The sequence below is a fragment of the Pristis pectinata genome, chromosome 25, assembly GCF_009764475.1.
Source record: "Pristis pectinata isolate sPriPec2 chromosome 25, sPriPec2.1.pri, whole genome shotgun sequence".
In the NCBI taxonomy this organism is placed as follows: domain Eukaryota; kingdom Metazoa; phylum Chordata; class Chondrichthyes; order Rhinopristiformes; family Pristidae; genus Pristis; species Pristis pectinata.
Window position 1 is genome coordinate 25,808,662 of NC_067429.1, and position 19,565 is coordinate 25,828,226.

A 19,565-nucleotide genomic window follows, 5' to 3' on the forward strand; every position below is an offset into this window, starting at 1 on the left:
CAGCAGTATTAATATAATCATCCACACTATTCCTGACACAACAGCATGAATCTACATGGAGTCCCAAAGAACCATTATCAAACAAAATTTGACATCAAATATATTAGTAAATATTAGTTCAGGGAGGAAAAACCTAGTCAAAGCAGAAAGTTTTAAAGAGCGCATTCTAAGAGGACAGTGTGACAGAGACTCCAGAATATAGGGCCTAGGCCGCTGGAGTCACAGTTGTCTGTGTTGGAGTGACGGAAAGTGGAGATGTAAAAGTGGGTGGAATTGCAGGAACCTAGAGACCTTAGGGGGTTAGAGGGAGAATTACAAGAAGATGAGAAGCACAGCTGAAAATACCATTCCCAACAGCAGCCAGTGACATAGTAGTTGTATATCTCAAGTTCAGAGATGAACTAGGATCAAATGAACCTGTAATCCCACTGGTGCATCTATTCGACAGGAGCCAGTTGATATCTTTAACCATGCCATGTCCAAAGATCTGGACCCTGTCAGAATGCAGCAGGAGCTAAGGCAAACTTTGAACAGCAGATTTTATTCATATCTTTATCATGACCCAAGCTGTTGAACAAATCTTTCCCACTCTGAAGAAACATGTAAAGATGCTCAGTTTTAAGCAGTGGTTTGAATTATTAAAGTTACAAATTCTTATCCCATAACAACATGACAACTAAATAGTGGTGACTGGTCACCTTTCCATTAGTTTTCTCTGACATCAGCAGTACAGTGCTGGGGTTTATGGACCAGTGGAGATATGGAGTGTCACAGATGAGCAATGACTTGGAATTATGGCTGTGTCCTGCTCCTGCCTTGATAATTGTATTACAGGAGCTAATAGGAGTGAGTCTTGTGAATTGAGAATGTAGACGCAAAAAGACACATCCCTAAGCAAAATATGGAAATTTGATAGAAAGATAATGCTGGAAATATCCGACTGATCGGGGAGCATTTTGGAGAGAGAACCAGAGTTAATGATTCAGATCAATGACATGAAATGTTCATTCTGTTTCTCAATCCACAGGGGATACTTATCCAGCTCACTTTTGTCAGAGGTAACCAATTTGGCATTTACTGTCCTTTTAGGAGTCTGCCCCACATACTCTGCTGGCAATCAGCAACACTCTGGTAACCTTATCCAGTAGCAGCGGAAACTAAATTTTACATTAAACTACTAATTTTTAAACCATTTTCTCTTAAATACTAACTAACATACACTACACAACTAGAACAATCAATAATTATGGATTGGCATCTGCAAAGTAATCCACTCTGCCCCTCCTTAAAGCTTAAGTTTTATTGTCAGTTGGTCAATAATTGGACCATTGAACCCTGTCATTCATTTAACAGGGTATCCTTTGTTTGAATGCTCCTGACAATGAAGCAGAGAATTTTCCCACTGTCCTTGTACAAGATACTCTCCGAATTAACAGCACAAAAGGACAAATGACACCTTCATCTCATGCCTGCAAGTGGGAATTTATAGCACACCTGTCACTCATGGACACATGTCTTCATGCAAAGAAAATTCAGACAATGCCTTGTTTTTAATTGTTTCTAATGCATTGTACAAATCTTTCTTTACTTAATGTCCATGAGATACTTAACATAAAACTCAATGAAATGTTTTTTTTTACTTTCAGATAAAATGAAGCCATAAAGCACATCAATAGAAATTCAGAAGATCATCCGATTTGTGACATAGGCTGTGTTATTGCCATGGAGACGGTGGTTATTGTGGCAATTGGGGTCCTTGCAACAATCTTTTTGGCATCATTTGTGGCTCTTGTGGTTGTCTGTAGACATCGCTACTGCCAGCCCAGCAACCTATTGCACCAGTTCGACTCGAAGTAAGTGCCAACCAGCAGAGAGGCATGGTCCATTTTGAAAATTGCTTATTTAACTTTAATACTGCTTAATTTTTCTGTTGTGTTGGAAACTACATATTTGTGCTAAGAAAAGCTGTTAGTTTACGAGAGATAGTCAATTTGATATACAATACCACAGTGGGAAGCCCAGCCCCATAGCCCATGTGGCACTAAATGGGTTATCTTTGGCTTTGAAGCGTGTAAGGATATAATAGAACATAGAAGAATACAGCACAGTACGGGCCCTTCGGCCCATGATGTTGTGCCGACCTGTATAAACACCTACTCCCTGATCAATCTAACCCTTCCCTCCTACACAGCCCATAACCCTCCATTTTACTTTCTTCCATGTGCCTATCTAAGAGTCTTTTAAATGTCCCTATTGTATCAGCCTCTACCACCACCCCCAGCAGTGCATTCCAGGCACCCGCCACTCTCTGTGTAAAAAAACCTACCTCTGACATCTCCCCTAAACTTTCCTCCTCTGATCTTAAACAGATGTCCTCTGGTATTGGCCATTGTTGTCCTGGGGAAAAGGTACTGGCTGTCCCCTCTATCTAATGCCTCTCATAATCTTATACACCTCTATCAAGTCACCTCTTATCCTGCGTTGCTCCAAACAGAAAAGCCCTAGTTTGCTTAACTTTTCCTCATAAGACATGTAATCTAATCCAGGCAGCGTCCTGGTAAATCTCCTCTGCACCCTCTCTAAAGCTTCCACATCCCTCCTATAATGAGGTGACCAGAACTGAACAGAACACTCTAAGTGTGGTCTAACCAGAGTTTTAGAGAGCTGCAACATTACCTCGCAGCTCTTGAACTCAATCCCCCGACTAATGAAGGCCAGCACACCACACGCCTTCTTAACCACCCTACCAACTTTGAGGGTTCTATGGTCTTGGACCCCAAGATCCCTCTGTTCCTCCACACTGCTAAGAATCCTGCCATTAACCTTGCCTTCAAGTTTAATCTTCCATAGTGTATCACTTCACACTTTTCCAGATGATATTTCCAATATCTCCCAAGTATGTAAAAGACTTTGTATAAATGCAATCTCTCACTGTCCATGGTGCAAGCATGAGATTCCAGTCACTGGAAGAATCATGGGCTCCAATGTATCACAGCCAGAGAACTAATAGGCCCGATCACACTGACATTATCAACATCTAGTAAAGCAACCACTATGTCAGTGCATTTTATCATTGGCCTTGTGAAATTTGAGCATTCAGTTTTATATATTGGTATTTCTGTTCATTTACAAAATGCAAAATAAATTAGGAAAGGTAATTTGTAAGTTAACAATTTCAATGTGAAGATTGTTAAAAGTGCCATCTTTATGTTTAAGGAAATAGTTGATGTGCTTGCGCATGGAGATGTTGTGATATCTCAAGCTGATGTATACAGACTGGACCACACCTCAAGGTTTGGTGTCAGAGAGTTGTGTTAAACATTAGCTAAAAGTTTGCTTAAACACTTTGGTTTTCATCTGACATAAACAATGAATCATGAATCTTAAGTCAAATAGTAGACTAGTACTTTGAGTGGAGAATATTCTAATGAAAATTCTCAACTGTGGTAACAAATGATAACCAATGAGGAGCCTGCTTTTATAAAGATATTGCACTAGTTTTATAAACTGCACCAAGAAGCACAGTAATAAAAATCACTTTTGCTTGTTCACGAAGGGTATGACTTTCAAAAGATACTCAGGGTTTTGGATCAGTCTCAACGGGACTAATTTTGACTGTCTCTGGATACTGTGCAGGAATCTTAAGGCATGATTAGCTTATTGCTGCCAACACACACATTTCACGTTACCTGCTCATTTCAATGGTTTCAGGCTGTGGCCAGCTATAAACTTTCTGTTGATTGTTTGGACTGATCAACAAGGGGCCAATAATGCAGTTGCCTAACTTCAGTTAAAGCCGGTGTTCCCTGCTGAAAGCCAGCCTCCACCTATTGGTGCTGGGAGCTGAGCAACAAATGAATTTGAGTTAACAAACATTGAAGAATGGAATAATAAGGGAGAGAATCAGAATCAGGTTTATTATCACTAACTTAGATGATGTGAAATTTATTGTTCTGCAGCAGCAGTACAGTGCAAAGACATAAAAATTACTATAAATTACAAAAATAAATAAATAGAGTAAAAATAAAACGAATAACGGGGTAGTGTTCATGGGTTCATGGACTGTTCAGAAATCTGATGGTGGAGGGGAAGAAGCTGTTTCTGAATCATTGAATGTGGGTGTTCAGGCTTCTGTATCTCCTCCCTGACAGTAGTAATGAGAAGGGGGCATGTCCTGGATGGTGAGAATCCTTAATGAAGGACGCCACCTTCTTGAGGCATCGCCTCTCGGAGATGCAGTCGATGGCAGGGAGGGTTGTGCCCATGATGGAGCTGGCTGAGTCTACAACCCTGTGCAACCTCTTGCAATCCCGTGCATTGGAGCCTCCGTACCAGGTGGTGATGCGACCAGTCAGAATGCTCTTCACTGCACATCTGCAGAAATTTGTAAGAGTCTTTGGTGACGTACTGAATCTCCTCAAGTAGGCTGCAAGGATTTAAGATGTTGCACTGTGGTCCTTGTAGGAGGAGAGAGGTTCTGCATCCACAGGGAGCTCCATGCTCTCAAAGCAGTGGAATAAAACAGGTCATAGAGTCATGGAGTCGTAGTATACATCACAGAAGAGGACCCTTCAGCCCATTACGTCCATGCCCATCTACGCTAATCCCATTTGCCCACATTATGTCTATATCCTTCTATGCCTTTCTTAATTAAGTGCCTGTCTGAATGTCTCACAAATGTGGTGATTGTATCTGACTCTTTGGTAGCAGATTCCAGATATCAACCACTCTGTGCAAAATCTTTCCCTCAGGTCCCCTTTAAAACTCCTTCCTCTCAGTGCCAGTGAAAGCATCTTCAAATGGCAGACCCTACCAACAGGATCACTGCCATGAAGCAGTGCTCAACTCACCACTTCCACATCAGTCACAACCGACAATCCTGTTCAATCACAGCTTGCACGACATTCGTCAGCTCACTGCCTCTTTAAGTCTGCTCCAAGGCTAACAGTCGCACCTCATAGCTCCGGCCTGCTATCAGCTACTTAACTGATCAGATCACAATTAAAGATTGGGCCGTCTCACTTACACCTCTCGTCCTCTCTTGCAGGTTGTACAACTGAAGGTAACAAGAGCTAAGCAGAGAGAACAGGTGTTACTGGGTAGGCTAACCCCTCTCCCATGGAGGACTCAGTCTGCCATGATCGGGACAGCTATGGCCAAAATCATCCTCACACCTAATCCCTGCCTCCCCCTCAGCTCACCATCTCCTCTGAGTTATAAGCCACAGCTGGGGTGAGGATACATCTCATCCATTTCCCAAACCCCAATTTCCACTGACCACAGGCACACTCTTGTCCGCCTTACATTTCAGATGGACAGGGACTGCAAACTGGCCAGACCACGAGGGGCAGCAAGAAGGCAGCGATGACGCAGAAATGCCGTCACTCAATCTCTGCCACCAGCTCAGATGCTCACATTCAGATGGCAGGGTGGAGGGACCTACACGTGCTGAGGGCCTGGGTCTGAATGGGCTGCAGCCGGCACAGGGGCAAGGAAACTACAGCTGCCAACTCCTTGTAATGTGAGGTTGCACATGGGTCCTGCTGCAGGTGGCTCAGAGAAGGTATTGGGCTTTGAAGTGACTCAAAGCTCATCCTGTGCAGTGCGGAAGTGGAAGTCGCTTGTGGACGCAACCATTATGTTGCGTCTGATGTTTCAGGCTGCATTATAGTGAAAACAGTAGCCAGTCAAGGTCTCAGAGCTGCTGTGAAAGCTTAGACTGGTCTCTTCTAAGCTGGGTGACCATATGCAGAATGGAGACACAAGAGACTACAGATGTTGGAATCGGGAGTAACACAAAGGATGCTGGAGGAACTCAGCAGGTCAGGCAGCATCTGTGGAGGGAAATGGACAGTTGACATTTCCAGTTGAGACTCTTGATCATTCCTGACCCAAAGCATCGACTGTCCATTTCGCTCCATAGATGCTGCCTGACCCATTGAGCTCCTCCAACATCTTGTGTTTCACTGACTCTGTGCAGAAGATCAGCAGTTTAACAACCCAATGGTGACTCTGTGGAGCACGAATCTGTTTGCCTTCCCTCAGAAAACAACATTACCCCTCCCATCCCCGCCCAGCTGGCTGTTGGACATCAGTCAGCCAGTCTAGACAGTTGCCCCACATGCTGAGAGGCTGCAGGCTAAAGCCTGGCCTTTAGTCCTAGAGCTGCCTTTGTTGGTCCTCCATGATCAACCGCAGTCTCCTTCACTGAAAGTCGGAAGCTGTGGAGAAACGTTGAAGGGCAAAGGCCCACGAAATATGGCATGATTTCATGTACTTTGTGTTGCCTTTCATGTTCATATGAGGGCCAAGTGGCTGCATGCTGGTCAGTCGCAGAGGGGAAGTGAGGTTGGCACCATGGCTGAGAGGGAGTTGGGGCTGCATTTGTGGACAGCTCAGGGAGACAAGAGATATCAAGGTTTCGTCCTCCCTCTCCCCCTCCTCATCCTCCACATCTGCTTCCTGCTTCTTCTCCTCCTGCTCCTTAGCTGCTTACTATAACTAGTTACAAGGCTGCCCCTCATAATGGCAACAAGGGACAGACCATCACATGACTTGACACCCACTGAGATAAATATTGCTGAGCTCCTTCAGCACGCCAGTTTAGCAGGTCAGTGGCCTGTTCCATCATCTTAAAGGAAAAGCTTATACTTTAAGCAAGCAGCACACATTTGCAAAGCTTGCTGCACTTGAGTCATAAGCATTGTGATCAGAAGGTAAACATTGTTCTTCAGCCAGCAAACTTTGGTGGCTTCAATGCAGTTGCAAGGCAGACTTCTGCAGAATGAAGGCACCATGGGTTTTTGGAACAATGCAGAGCACTGAGGTGCACATTTTGCTGCTTTTGGTTACACACCTACAGAACAGATAGAGATCATCCAGTTTCTGTATAAAGGAGAAACGACCTACGGTGCCTGGAAAGGATGTGCTTGCAGTCAGTGGCACCCTGCACCATTGGGAAACCTCCTGCTGTTCTCTGGCAAGAGAGAATGAAAGATAGTTAGTTTTCTTTATTTAAAGATCCTCAGTGATTTCTGTGGTACAACAGTGAACAACAAGCACTGTATCTGTTGTCCTAGCCACTACCCCATGGGACCATGTTCATGTGGACTACACTGAAGTGGACCCGAGCTGTGATTCACATCCACTCAAAATGGCTGGGAGTGCATCTCACACAAATGAACATGTTGAGTCCTCTGAGGCAAATTGTCGCACAATTGTGCCTGACGATGGTCCCCAGTTTGTTGCACGTGAATTTGATCTCTTCTTGAAATGAAATGGGGCTGGTCATACTTTGTTCCCGACATATCAACCTGCAGCTATTGGTGGTGCTGAGCAGGATGTACAAACATTCAAGGCCTGGACAAAAATAGATCCTCAGTCCCTGCTTCCCAAAGATTGACCCATACTGGAACACTGAAATACCTTATTATAGAGTCACAGATTTATTCAGCAAGGAAACAGGCCCTTCAGCCCAACTCGTCCATGCTGACCAAGATGCCTACCCAAGTTAATACCATTTGACTGTGTTTGGCTCACATCCTTCTCAACCTTTCCTATCCATGTACTTGTCTAAATGTCTTTTAAACGTTGTAATTGTACCCAACTCTACTACTTCCTCTGGCAGCTCGTTTCATATCCCACCTCCCTCTCTTGCCCCACAGATTCCCTTTAAATCTTTCCCCTCTCATAAACCTATGCCCTCTAGTTTTAGACTCCCCTACCCTGGGAAAATGACTCTGATCACCTTATCTATGCCCCTCATGATTTATAAACTTCATAAGGTCACCCCATCAGCCTCCTATACTCCACAGAAAAATGCCCCAGCCTATCCAATCTCTCCTTACAACTCAAGCCCTCCAGTCTAGGTAACATACTTGTGAATCTTTTCTGTGCCCTTTCCAGGTTAATGACATCCTTCCTATAGCTAGGTGACCAGAACTGCACACAAGGTTCCAAGTGCAGTCTCACCAATGTCTTGTACAGGTATTTTGAATTGTTTTCAAAATGTCCGCCTCACAACCATTTAGCCTCACACTCAGCTGGCCTCACTCAAGCCTGATTTGTCTTCTGCCATTTCCAACCATCAACTGCAGCAACTGAGAGCTTGTGATGCAATGACTAGACTGTCTGGATGCTCTGTTCTGGGGAGAGGGGGATGGTCCAGGATTACAGACACCCAAACGTAAAGGACCTTTGACCTGTACAGTACAAGTGGAAAATAGACAGGTTCAGTAGATGTCCGTCCTGACCGAGACAAAGACATGGAGGACCAACAAATAATCTGCAGGAAGAACTCAACGGGTCGAGCAGCATCCGTGGGAGGAAACGAATTGTCAATGTTTTGGTTCGAAACCCTGCATCAGTGACATGGAGGTGTCTTATCCCACGGTGATAAGACTATTGAACGATGATAAGACCCTTATACGATGAGATGGACTCTTGACCTCACAATCTACCTTGTTTGACCTTGCACCTTATTGTCTACCTGCAGTGCACTTCCCTGTAGCTGTGACACTTTGCTCTGTACTCTGTTATTGTTTTTACCCTGTACTACCTCAGTGCACAGTGTAATGAATTGATCTGTACGAATGGTATGCAAGACAAGTTTTTCACTGTACCTCGGTACAAGTGACAATAATAAAGCAATACCAATACCAATGGAGGACTTTGTTCCTTATCATGAGATCACAACAGAACCTGTTCCACATGCTAAATGTCATCCAGTATCACCAGCGTCCCATGTCCCCGAGTGAAGATACCCTGCTTGCAATGGAAGGAACCAGAGAGATTTGACTTTTAAATGGGGAAGGAACCAGAGAGATTTGACTTTTAAATGGACACATGACTGTGCCTTGTTGAACCCCAGACAGTTGAACACCAGAACGAAGTTTACAGAATTCTTCTTCTGCATTGATGAGTTATAATCTGTATACCCTAAAGGGGAGAGCAATCTAAGGGGAGGAATGTAGTATATTGAGGTGTACAAATTCAGTCTCTGTCTGCCTCGGATTGTTGTAGTGTTGGTTTATCAACACAACCAGCAGAGGGAGTCAGGAGGAGAAAGGTAAAGATGGTTATATGCAGATAAACAGCATGTCTTCCTCTCTATGTTTGAAGACTTGTCAGGCCTCCTCCCACGGACACCTCCCAGCCTGCACATGCAGGCATCTCCCAGTCTCCACCCAGCCAATTGGATTCACCTGCTGCTCGTTCCAGATGCATCACCTGCAGCCTATTTAACTCCAGTTCTCATCCACTGTTCTTGTTCACTCATCAAACTGGTCAGTCACTCCTAGCTTTACCCTTCCTGCCTACCTAAGGTTACCTTGTTGCCTATGGTGTCTAGTTTCTGTTTTCTCCTGTTTTGGGACCCTTTGTGGCTTGTTGTTCAGCTATTATTAAAGTCCTCGTTCACTGCTAAGTTGTCTCCGCTGCTCTGCTTTTGGGTCAGGCCTCCTCGACAGTCGTGACAGGATGAGTGAGCCCTCGGTTGACCCAGCAGTGTAACTCACCTGAAAGGCAGTCGCCTGCTGACACGAGCACATGATCCAGATGCAGCAGGAAACCATTGACCATCTGTCCGCCACTCTCATTCAACTCTGCCCTGCTGCAGTGACTCTGCGCCAGTCAACCTCCTCCCTCTGAGCCCCGGATTCCTGTGCCTGAACGCTCTGACAGATCTCCAACCCTATGCTGCACCTTCCTGTCCCAGTGTGCCTTACACTTTGAGCTCCAGCTGTCTCTGTACTCCACGGACTGGGCGGAGATTGCCTTTCTCATCTCTCTGACTAGGCGAGCTCTGACCTGGGCCATCACTTACTGGGACAAGAAGGCTACCATTTGCAATGACTACGAGGATTTCACTGCTGAGATGTGCCAGGTTTTTGACCATCCGGGAAGTGGAAGGGGTGTGGCGGATCTGTTACTTCGCCTGCATCGAGGTTCGCACTCTGTGCTGGATTACGCTATGGAATTCAGGACCCTCGCGGCGGAGTGCAGCTGCCCGCTATCACACGCTTGAAAGACTAGCTGTCCACCTGGGAGATGCCCACTGACTTTGAAAGCCTCATCACGCTGATTCTCTGTATTGACATGCATCTTATGGAATGACCCTCCAGATCATCACCAAATGCCCACTGCATCTGGAAAACTGCGCCTCCAGGTAGGGACGAGGGGCGTCCTATCTGGTAAGCTCTCTCCAGCCTCTTGTTCCGGTACTGGAGATTGTTTCACTCTCTCTCTGTCCTCCTTTGAACTTTGTTGGCTCAACGCCCACAGGAGGCTCTGGTGGATTCTGGCGCAGCAGACAACTTTCTGGATCGGACTCTCTGCAGTTTGGACTCCCTGCTAAACTTATCTTTCACCCCTTCAACGTCACAGCCATTGATGGACCTCCCTTGGGGTCAGGGATAGTCAGAGAGTGCATACAACTGGTGCACATGAGCATCGGAGAGCATCGTGAGTCCATCCCAATTCCTCCTGATCGTCTCTCCTCTCGTCCTGGGTTACTCCTGGCTCTCCACTCACCACCTCACTTCGCCTGGTCATCCAGTGCACCTGTCGGACCACCTGTCTGTACCCTTGGTTGACTTCACCCCGTAAATCTGTGGAGATGGAGGAAACCCTCAACCTCTCCAAACTCCAACAGGAATATCACGACTTGACCATGGCATTCAGTAAAATGGAAGCCCCCACCCTGCCGCTTCAGACCACACGACTGACCTCGTCCTGGGCACCACTCCTCCCCAGGGCTGTCTGTTCTGCCTCTCTCTTCCTGAGACCCAAGCCATGAATGACCACATCGCTGAAGTGCTACAGCACGGCTTCATTTGCCCATCCCTGTCCCCAGCTAGTGCAGGATTCTTTGTCAAAAAAGCTGGGGGGTCCTTCATCCCTGCATTGACTACCGTGGACTCAACAAATTCACCATGAAGAACCGCTACCCTCTCCCCTTGATGGATAGCGCATTCTAAACCCTCCGTGGGGCCCAGATCTTCACCAAACTGGATCTACAGACTGCATACAACCTGATCTGTATCTGCCAGAGAGATGAGTGGAAGATGATGTCCATAACACCCACTGGCCACTACAAATACTTGGTGATGCCTTTTAGACTTTCCAACAGTCCAACCGCTTTCCAAGCCTCCATTACTGAGATCCTCGGAGATGTGCTATATGGGTATGCGTTTGTCTACTTTGACAATGCCCTCATTTTCTTCAAGAGCCCCCAAGACCACGTCTGTCACATCCATTCAGTCCTTTGGCGTCTCCTTGGAAACCAACTGTACTACAAGTTGGAAAAATGCCAGTTCCACACCCCAGCCATATCCTTCCTGGGTTACGTCCTTTCACCCCAAGGTGTAGCCATGGACCCAGAGAAGATGCGTGCCGTCACGGAGTGGCCCTGACCGCGCAATCTCGAGCAGCTACAGCGCCTTTTGGGCTTCTCCGACCTCTACTGCCATATCATTAGAAACCACAGCCAAATCGCTGCTCCTCTCTCCTCCTCCACCAAATCACCTACCTCACAGAGAACCTGGTTTGCTGCTGCGGACCACGCTTTCAAGGAGTCAAGAGATGTCTCACCACCGCTCCCATTCTCTGCCATCCAAACCCCTCCGGATCCTTTGCGGTAGAGGTGGACGCATCTAACATGGGTGCCGGGACCATCCTCTCCCAGCGAGGACCAGATGGGAAGAGACACCCTTGCATTGCCTTCTCATGCAAGTTCAACCCTGCACAGCACCATCTTGGAGTAGGAGACAGGGAGCTACTTGCTATTAAATGGGTCTTTGGAGGAACGGAGACGTTGGCTGATGGGAAGCACAGCCCTTCCTGATCTGGGCTGACCACCAGAACCTCGTATCCATGCAACAGACCCACCAACTCAACCCACATCAGGCTCGCTGGGCCCTTTTCAAACAATTCAATTTCACCATTTCCTACTGACGTCCAGCTACATCTTGGATCCATCGCTCATTGAGTTCCACCGGACCCATCAGGATCATCCCAGGCTGTTGGGGGTTGGCCATAAAGTGGGGGGGGGGGGGGTGTCCTTGGGCCTACTCGCTCGCACTTCTCCTAGTTGCCACCTAACTAATAGGATTCACTTATTGCTCATTCAGATTCGTCACCTGCAGCCTATTTAACCCCAGTTCTCATCCACAGTCCTTGTTCACCCATTAAGCCAGCCAGTCCCAACCAGTCACTCCTAGCTTTACCCTCCCTGCCTAAGGTTACCTTGTTGCCTGCCATGTTTAGTTTCTTTTCTCTCCTGTTTTGGGGGCTGCTTGTGGCTTGTTATTTGGCAGTCTACTATTACAGTCATTCACTGCTAAATTTTCTCTGCTACTCTGCTTTTGGGTCAAGCCTGCTCTACAGTCGTGACAATACTGAAGATTATTACATGTTACAAAGCTCTGCCAGGATTAAAAATAGACCCAGAATAATTGCTGCATCATAATAAAATTTAACTACAGCCAGATCTGATCTTGTTTCTTTAACATCTGCAGATGTGAATTTTCACCAGGAATTGTTGGGAATGGCCAAGGTTGGAGTCTTTGCCAATTTCCCCCGTTAATCCAGAAACTTTGAAGCCAATTACAGCAACCTAATTCCACCCTGATTGACATCAGTGACCTTATCAAAGACTAGTTATTAATACTTGGTCTCTCCTTCTCATGGCCTTTGGTATACCTGGTGTATTATTGGAAGTTTGTGGCTTACCTTCTGTTTTGTTTTTCCAATAGACCAACAGTGGACCTGATTGGAGCAATGGAGACCCAGAGCGAGCCCTCAGAACTGGAACTGGATGACGTTGTTATCACAAACCCTCACATTGAGGCAATCCTGGAGAATGAAGAGTGGATAGAGGATGCTTCGTATGTATAGAGGACAGGCCTTTTATTGTCTGACCAACCGATGAATGAGTTTTTTTTTAAATGAGTCAAGGATAGTGATCAAATAAATATTTTGAATTCCCACCATTCATATCCATTACTACAAGGGATTGTAACCAAAGACCAGGAGCCTGTCTGCTTTTAGATGAGCTTGGTGAATTGTCCAGTGCAGTGAGGAGCGAAGGTTGCATTCTCAGAGGTGCTGTCTGTCAGGTGAGATCCTAAGCTGAGATCGCATCAGGTGAATGTAAAATAGCCAATGATCTGGCACCTTTTGGACTCTGGAGGTAGTGGACCAGCAAATTTTCTGGACTATTGGATGTTACCCCAATTAATACCCCAACACAATCATATTTCACTAAGTGTTATACAGTAGTGTAATAGAATTTCCAGTGAACCCAGTGATTTTAGAGGGTGTGATAAGCTATGCCCCAGTGAGGTTAAAGGGAGTGGGAAACAGAACCTGGTAAGTTTCAGCTTGTATGTTTCAGTCTGTTTGTTTCAGGACCCCAGCTCTGGCCACATCCGTGGGTTCAACCACAAACCCACCCACATTCCTGACCCCAACCTCAACTCTGGCCACACGGTCAGCCCACACTCAGTAGTAGACTGTGATCTGTTACCTAGGTCTGCAGTGAATGAGCACTTGGTGTACTAATGAGTGAGTCAGATGCCAAATTATCAGGATTTGTAAATGATTAGACACTGGATTTTGGGAGCTTTACTGTGCATCAAAGTCCTCCCTTGGACTCCTGACCAATACTGCTTATACAGACTGCCTTGGGATTATCAGGTGCTGTTGGCAGCACCTTACTCTGAAGAAAGTGACTTTTACCTGTCCTACATGATCAGTCACTGCTTTTTGTAAAGCATTTAGGGATGCACTGGGATAATGAAAGATATAACACAAATGCAATTTCTTCCCTTACTTTAGTTACCTAAGGTGATAAAAAGAAGTATCTCAGTGGCAAATTCCCATTTAATTTTTCCTTCCTCTGGCTCCATCCCTCCTCAGGAGGTGTTTGGCATCTCCAAACATGGCACAGAGGTAAAAGGTTGGATGGGACCTTGTTAAACGATGGAGCCAGATGGCTTACACCTCTATTATTTTTGTTCTTATGTAGCTGAGATCAAGGAGTGACCAGGACTGAGAGACTGGCAGTAGATTGCTTTAGTCCAATCTGGCATTAGCCTAGACCTTCCACACTATCATACTAATGTAGATGGTAACTTTAATGAAGGTGAGTTATATTTGATAGTAAAATAATACTGATGAGAAAATTGACACTGCTGTGTGATTTTTTAAAAAAAAATACTTGCAGAACACTAAGGTAATTAAAATTATTTTGAGAGGTGTTTTCTGTTTTGGTTTAAATCAGAATAGTTACATTTGTCTGATAACCCCCAGCTGAGAGTGAAGGTGTTCTGCTCCAGGTTGTTTATCGCTTGTTTTCAACAGCACCTAATGCCTGGAGTAATCAGTCTGTGTACTCATGGCTTCTGATCAGTGCAGTCACACAAATATTGATAGCAGGAGTAAAGTGAGGATGCCACAAATACTCAGCAGGTCAGGCAGTAGTTGTGGATGTTAATGTTCAATTCTGACGAAAGGTTGTCACCCTGACCTGTTTCTGTTGTTTTGTACTTCCATAATATGTGAGAGGGTGTGGGAACTTAGCAGTGATTTAAACAATGTCTGGGGTTTTGATTGATTTCTACATTTGAAAGTGTGTAACAAGTAAACTTGTCTTTTCTAGGGGCTTGGTGTCGCATTGCATTGAGATTCTCAAGGTAAGAATTGTGAGTGTTTTTTGGGAATCAAAATGAAGTGTCAGTTTATATTAACAATTTATGGTCAGGAATAATCCATTTGTTTTGTTGACCTTGCCCATGAGGGCACAAAATTCAAATGCATAGAACTTTTGGTGTCAGCACTATGTACGTGAAAATATTCTTTTCATGGAGTGACCACTTCCAGATCACTTCAAATCTCTTCAGAATTTTGGCCAGGGCACTTCCTGGCTGTGTTGCACTTGCATGTCTGATGTGATCTCCATGTTGTATGCATTAGTGATGTAATTCCTGTTCAATACTCCATTGTGAAGGAAGTAAGTCCATGTTGTCCAGAGAGTGCCTGAAATTGGGCATTCCTGGGACACTAACTTTTCTAGTAAGGAAAAGCCTTCTGTCCTTGGATTCCTCACCCATCCACTGAGCTGTTACACCCCCTCATCAAAATCCAGTCCCCCCGGCCACCCACACATCCCCCCCCCAAACAACTGAGACCCCAATCACTCCCTCGACATCCTCTTCTTAAAGTGACAATCTTCAGCCAATAGAAACTCCAATATTCCTTCATGACTTGCCCTTGGTGTCTAATGCCCCTGGATCTTCCCCACCAGAACCCAATTAAGCATCTATCTGTCCACACCCTCCTCCCCTGTCGCAAACTCATAAACCCAAATTATGTCCCTTTATGTTGCCTTTTGTTTCATCCTGTACAGCATGCAGTGGAAAATATGTAACAGGAATTCAGTAGTTCTGTGCAATAACACAAGAACATAAAACAGGAGCAGGCCATCATGTCCCTTCCAGCCTGCCCTGCCATTTACTATGATCATTGTTGATCTATGCCTCTTCTGTGCCATTTGTCCAGACCCCTCTACTCAAACTATAACATTTTCATCCACTTCCACTTGTTCAGCTTCCACTGCCTGCTGAGGCAGAGAATTCCAGAGATTTCCACACTCTGAGAAGAAACTTCTACACACCTCAGTATTAAATGACTGGCCCCTTGTAGTTGCGTCCCCTTGTTCAAGATTCTCCCACTAGTGAAAACATCCCAACATCTACCCTAACAAGTCTTCTAAGGATCTTGTACGCTTGAATAAGGTCACTCCTCATTCTTTTGAACTCTAAGGAATACTGACCCAAACTAATTAGTCTCTTGGTAGGACAACCCTCTCCTCCCAAGAAATTAGCCTGGTGATTCTCCTTGGGATAGCCTCCAACGTTACTATGTTTTAGGGAAGGGGACCAAAACTATATGCAATATTCTAGGTGAGGCCTCACTAACACTACAATTGCAACAAAACCTCCCTTTTTAAACTCCAACCCCTTTGCAATGAAAGCCAAAATGCCGTTTGCCTTCTCAACTACATGTTAGTCCTGCCTGCTAGCTTTTTGTGATTCATGCACTAGAACACTTGTATCCCTCTGTACTTCATTCACTTGCAGTCTCTCTCCACTTGGATAATAAACTTCCTTTTGATTTTTCTTACCAAACTGTACGACTTCACTTCCCCACATTAAACTCCCATTTGCCAGTCTTTTGCCCACTCAATCTATTTTGTATCCCATTGCAGAATCACAGGATCCTTATCACAACATGCCCTTCCACCAATTTTCATATCACCAGAAAATTGGGAAACCTTGAACGTTGTTCCTTCCTCCAGGTCTTTAATGTTTTAAACAACTTAGTTTTGAACAACTGCAAACCACAAACTGATCCCCATGGTACTCCACGTTACCTCCTTCCAGTCTGAAAAGGACCCACTTCTATGAGATGGCTAGTTTTCAATCCATTCTGAAAGACTTCCTCTGATAACATGGGCTTTTGATTTATGCACCAGTCTCTTGTGTGGCACCTTGTCAAATGTCTTTTGGAAATAACCAGCAGTACTGACATATCAAATTCTAAGCTTGGATCCTTTTTCATTTCATTGCTGGCAGCTGCAGGAGTGAGAGGAAAATAAATGAAAAGGTTGAGGTTTATTCCTTCAAGTGGGATTTGGAAACTGCAAAACCCGTTGTTAAATTCTTGTAAGCAACTATACTCAGTGCGTCCGACTGCAAAAGTGTGCAAACCAGCAACTGCAGAGTGAGGTTGCATGTAAATGATCCAGGCCAGACATCATTTTCATTGATCTGTTGTGCCTCTGGCATCCACGAAGTGAGGTTATTCTCGCATTGTGAAAGGGAGTTGGAAGCTTGTGAAGGAGCCCTCTGACTCCAATGGCACTGAGAAAAGTTGTTCTGGAATGCTTGGTGTAATTTTAAGTCCTTGGCACTGGCTGAAAGTTTGGAGAAATGAACACCCAACGGCACGTTTAGTTAGAAATGCACACAGTCACATCTGAGGCAAATTTTGTCTCAAAGTTATGGTGATTACTTTAGCATTTTAAGAAAGACCTGATGATCCTGATGGATTTGCATTTTGTTTTACAGATATGTCATACTCTAACTGAGAAACTTGTTGCCATGACGATGGGATCAGGGGCAAAGATCAAATCGCCAGCCAGGCTGAGTGACATTATTGTGGTAGCGAAGAGGATTAGCCCAAGGTGAGCGAGGCCTGTCCTACTTAGGACAACAGAGCACCAGCAATGCACAGATATTAAAGAACAAATCCAGTTATGATGGGCTTATAAATCTTGGCTGTTGAAAGGAACTAACATTTGTAGTGGAAATTGCATTGGTGCAATGGACTAAACATTTGCCCTTCACTTCTGGCTTCAGGAGTGTTCTCCCCTCCGTAATTACAGGGGACGATGCACTGATTGTGACTTGTCGCTGCTTCCAAAACCACAGGGCTTCAGGAAACACTCTGGTTTAGCACAAGACAACTCAGATTCTACTTTGTATATCCTTTCACAATTATAAATACTTGAATCCAGTCTGCTGCCCTCCCCAACTTCATTTCCAATTGAAGATACTGAGGACAGGGTCTTACCTCTATCACAATTCTCTTGTTTCTTGGCCAATGTCCAATAATTAAGAGACTTCTGTTTTTCTGGAGAATCTTAGCAGTGTTTTCAAAACTTTCACTTGAAGAAATTTCCTGCAAGGGAAGGAGCCAGGGTTACCTCAAATCATTGTGAAACTTTTGTTATTTACCAAAATTATTCAGGCTGCGGGGTGCAGCTGGATGTAAGCAGATGTAGATGACCTGAGTAAATGGACTAATGTCAATAGCCTTGTTTAGAGACCAGTCATGATGTCTCTTCCAGCAACTAATCCTTCACTAGGAAGGGCACAATATTGTGGAGTCTTAGGCCCAACCTAAGCCCAACAGGACTCTGCTATACCCATGTCACAGAGCTGAGAAGACGAAGGAATATATTATAGACGATGGAGTTAAGGGAATCATTCCACTGCTTGGTGGGATGGGATCAAGGGGACAAACTTGAGGATAATTAAAATCATTTGTCTACTCCAACATTAAAATGACATGTCTGAACATTGTTAAATGTACTCCATTGCTTTCTGTGCAGTAAGAATTTTTCTGGATTGACAGGTTTGCAGTAATATTTCTTTCCTTCCCACTGTTAGGGTGGATGATGTTGTGAGATCAATGTACCCACCACTGGATCCCAAGCTCCTGGATGCCAGGTCAGACAGTTATTTTCCTGTTAAAATGATCACATATCAGCTCTTTAGAACTTTATACAATAAAACGTGTGTGAAAACCTCCCAATTTGCAACATGTGGAATTGGCAAAACAAATGTACCTGGGTAGCAGCATAATTGGAAACATCTGCTTTCACTGATATAGGATATTCACATGTTACGCACGATTTTCTTGAGAGCAGTTTTTTAATGCTGGGACATCTCAATTAGAGCAGGTTCATTACATGTGTGAAGCTCAGTGCAAAATGTGACACTGTAATATTGCTTACACTGAGAAGTGGGAAATATAGTTCTTGAGACAGAATGGGGCTGACAGAAAGGGACAAACACTCCAACCTAAAAGTGGGAGTGCGTTGATACAGGGGTGAGCATGTTGCTGGTGTTGAGGCAGGGATTGTACACCAACCAGCAGCAACATAAACTGCATGGTGTGACAATAGTTTGTGTTTCTATAATTCCTTTAGCACAATGCACTTCATAGGGTGTTAAATGCTTAGACAACAAATCAAAGATGGACATGTCAGGCTATTGACAAAAACTTAATCAAAGGGATTAATTTTGGGGATTGCTTGGAGAGAGGGTCTTTAAGGTGGCCATTCCAGGGTTTCATGGCAGTTGAAGTCACAGCTGCCATTGGTTGAATGATTAAACTTGGATGCTCAAGGGACCAGAATTAGAGGAACAACAAGCTTCGAGGGTAGTAGGAAGAGAGGATGTAAATGTGTCAGGGAGCATGGAAACCATGGAGAAAAATTGCAAACTGAGAATTGCAAGGTCAAAAGGACTATGGATGAACATTAAGTTTGGTACTGGTAGGGGCTGGATGAGGGTTGCATTTATCACTGGATTGAAGATAGTTGCTTTGCTCGTTAACTGGAATATTTATTCAAAAGCCACATTAGCGTAAAACTCATGAAAACCTGTAAAATTGTCACTGTGAGCACTGGTTCTATCAGCACTACCAGTGTAATTTGTTTCCATTTTCTATTGCAAATGGCAGTCATGTGTTGTCAGTGTGACTTGTGCTGCTCAACAAATTATACTGCAGAGCTGCCCCTGCATTGCATGGGCTTAACGGCTGTGTCAGATTAATGCAATGTAGGCAGTTGATGTCAGTATTTAATGTATTGTGTAAACCACGTGTTTTTGTGCCCTTTGTGCAAATAGCACTTTCTCAGAACAAACCATCCCTTGAGGTGTCCTGCAGACATCCATGGCTGGATCTGGTCATTAGCAGACACAATTCTCCTTAGT

The 19,565-nt window shown here is 44.7% G+C and overlaps 1 protein-coding gene across 3 annotated transcripts in view; it reads left to right on the forward strand.

The window, feature by feature from the left end:
* tmem98 (transmembrane protein 98) overlaps window positions 1-19,565 on the forward strand; it is a 58,512-nt gene that overhangs the window by 31,840 nt on the left and 7,107 nt on the right. For all 3 annotated transcript variants that reach the window (XM_052038656.1, XM_052038655.1, XM_052038654.1), the window contains exons 2-6: window positions 1,647-1,853; window positions 12,753-12,884; window positions 14,660-14,693; window positions 17,130-17,245; window positions 18,234-18,293. In XM_052038656.1, the coding sequence (XP_051894616.1) occupies window positions 1,723-1,853; window positions 12,753-12,884; window positions 14,660-14,693; window positions 17,130-17,245; window positions 18,234-18,293 (473 nt within the window). In that variant the 5' untranslated portion in view covers window positions 1,647-1,722. The remainder of the gene's footprint in view (window positions 1-1,646; window positions 1,854-12,752; window positions 12,885-14,659; window positions 14,694-17,129; window positions 17,246-18,233; window positions 18,294-19,565) is intronic.